This window comes from Mustela nigripes, chromosome 10, assembly GCF_022355385.1.
Source record: "Mustela nigripes isolate SB6536 chromosome 10, MUSNIG.SB6536, whole genome shotgun sequence".
Taxonomy (NCBI): domain Eukaryota; kingdom Metazoa; phylum Chordata; class Mammalia; order Carnivora; family Mustelidae; genus Mustela; species Mustela nigripes.
In genome coordinates, this window is record NC_081566.1 from 513,575 (window position 1) to 516,229 (window position 2,655).

General features: G+C 67.1%; 1 protein-coding gene across 1 annotated transcript in view; it reads left to right on the plus strand.

Annotated features, from left to right (window-relative positions):
* The first annotated feature begins 1,976 nt into the window (after positions 1 to 1,976).
* The window catches only part of TIPRL (TOR signaling pathway regulator), a 27,152-nt gene continuing 26,473 nt past the window's right edge, over positions 1,977 to 2,655 (plus strand). The window contains exon 1 of the mRNA XM_059412372.1: positions 1,977 to 2,211. Within this exon, the coding sequence (XP_059268355.1) occupies positions 2,108 to 2,211 (104 nt within the window). The 5' untranslated portion in view covers positions 1,977 to 2,107. The remainder of the gene's footprint in view (positions 2,212 to 2,655) is intronic.

Here is a 2,655-nt window from a genome sequence, read left to right on the forward strand (position 1 = left end):
CTGTACCCCTATATCTAAGGCAGATTCTGGAACCACAGTTCCCCCTAAAGCCTGTGTAATGAGCAAATGAGCACATTTCAATAATAACCAGTTGGTTGTTCTCAGAATTGATCTTTTTTTAATCTAAAAAAATTAATTATTAGAGAGAGAGAGAGAGGGTGCATGCACAAGCAGGGGGAGTGGCAGGCAGAGGGAGAGGGAGAAGCAGGCTCCCTACTGAGCAGGGAGCCTGATGCAGGACTTGATCCCAGGACCCTGGGATCATGACTGAGCCACCCAGGTGCCCCTCAGAACCAAGGCCGACAGACTTGTACCGTAGATGGTCTGATTGGGTGTCTCAAATATCCTTTGTCCAATCTGTTGAGAAATCCAGTCCGAGATACTCCTTTCCAAGAACCAATGTTATAAAGCAGATGGTTGTTGTGTGATAGTACCTGAATGGGCACATACCAGACCGAGTTAATGCCTAAATATCTCCGTCTGATGTGAGTGCTTTAAATTGTCCCTTTAAAGATTTGTTTCTTTGTACCCTCAAAGAATTTTAGGTTTGGTTTTGTTTTTAAAGATTTTATTTATTTGACAGAGATCACGAGCAGGCAGAGAGGCAGGCAGAGAGAGAGGGAAGCAGGCTCCCCGCTGAGCAGAGAGCCTGATGTGGGGCTGGATCCCAGGACCCTGGGATCATGACCTGAGCCGAAGGCAGAGGCTTCACCCACTGAGCCACCCGGGCGCCCCGAGAATTTTAGTTCTAAAGTTTCTAATAAGGTGCTGACTTGGAAACCATAGAGATAAAGGGCTTAATTGTTCGATTTTAAATTTAAATAAAAATCTCCTTCCAAGAGGAAGGCTTCATCGCCGGCCCAGTGAGGTCGGGAAGGAGACGAGCGCTTTGAAAGCGCAGGAGGGAAAGCACCGCCTCGGGTCTGGGCCGCCTCGGTCCGGGCCAGCGCACAGGACACGGCGCGACAGCATCGTTTAGACTAAACTGTGAATGACTGATGAAGCCAGCCCGCGGCCCAGGGCTGTCGGTGCAGACGACCCTGGCCGATGAGCTACACTTGGGGGCAGGGGTCCCGCCTCGTGTCCCGCAGCGGCGGCTCCGCACCTCCTCGCGGGTCTCGGCTACACCCGCGGGCCCGGCCGGCAGCAGGCGCGCTCCGGGCGCCGACGGGGACTCGGGCCCGCACGTGCTCCGCGGGCGCCGACGCGGACCTACGCCCGCCGGCTCCGAGCACGAGGCGAGCCCAGCTCCAGGGCCGGGAGAGGCCCGTGGGAGACGCGCCCGTGGAAGGCGCGGCGAGGCCGGTCCGAGCGCGGTGAACCGGCGTCGGAGAACACAGCGAGCTGAGGGCTTCCAGGAGGCGGCGCGCACGCGGGTGGGCAGAGCGGCGTCCGCAGCGAGGCCGGACGGACCGCAGACTGGGGGTCCTGAGGTCAAGCCGCGTCGTTCCGAGGGTCGTCCGGGGCCGCCCGGGCTGCCCTGGGGGGCGGGTTTCTCCCGCGCGGCGGCCCCGCACCGGGGCCCGCGACGGGGGCGTCTCGGCTCCCCCGACGTCCCCCGTGAGCCGCGCGCCGCCGCCCCTAAGGGCTACGGGATTCCTGGGTTCGGCCTCGAGAGGAAAACGCGGGACATTCCCTCCCACCCCGGTTTGCCAACACGCACGGCCGTGACCCCGCTCTGCGGCGTCCGTGAAGACCCGGCCCCCGCCCGGCGTGCGGTGAAACACTCCCGGATGACGTCACCGGGCGAGTTCAGCGGGCGGGACGCCCCGCCCCTGGCCACCCCCCCCGGACCGGGCCCCGCCCCTCAGCCGAGCTCCCGTTTCCTGCTTCCGGAGCATCGTGACGTAAGACGGGGGTCACGCAACGCGGGCAGCGCGCCCCGGAAGCAGAAGTGGCAGGCGCGGAGGCGGTGGCAGGGAGGGCGGGCGTCGGGTCGGCCGCAGGGGCGGGGCGGGGCGGGGCGGCGCGGGGCGGGGCCGGGCATGGTAACGGCTCGGAAGCCGAGGGGGCTGGGCCGGACGCAGGCGGAGGACCCGGGGTCGGACGCCGCCGCTGCCGCCTGTCCCCGCGCGCTCCGTGAGGCCCGCGCGGCGCCGCGTCGGCCATGATGATCCACGGCTTCCAGAGCAGCCACCAGGACTTCTCCTTCGGGCCCTGGACGCTGACGGCCGCCAAGACGCACATCATGAAGTCGGCGGACGTGGAGCGGTGAGGCGCGGCGGGGGCGGGCGGGGGCGGGCGGGGCCGAGAGCGCCGGAGGCCGCCTGTGCCCCGCCGGGGTCCGGCCGCCGCGGCTCCGAGCAGAGCGGCCCCGGGGTTGGCGGGTCGCGGGAGACGGAAGGGCCGCCGCCTCCTGGGAGCGCGTTCACGGACGGACGGACGGGCGGGCGGACGGGGCCTGTCGTGCCCTGGAGCCCCCGACACGGGGGCGCGGCGTCCGGGCAGCTTCGGGCGCTGGGACGCGGCCGGGGGGCGTTTGTGATGCGGGACCGCGGGGCGCTGCGACCCTGCGCCGGTTCGAGGAGCCGTTTCCGTGGGGGGCGCGGGGGCGGGCGGGGGCGCGGCCGCCGAGTGTCCGTGCGGCTCCGTGCGGGGGGCGACGCCGTCGGGTGCGCGCGCTGCGGGACTTCTCCGACGGCGACGGCGACGGCG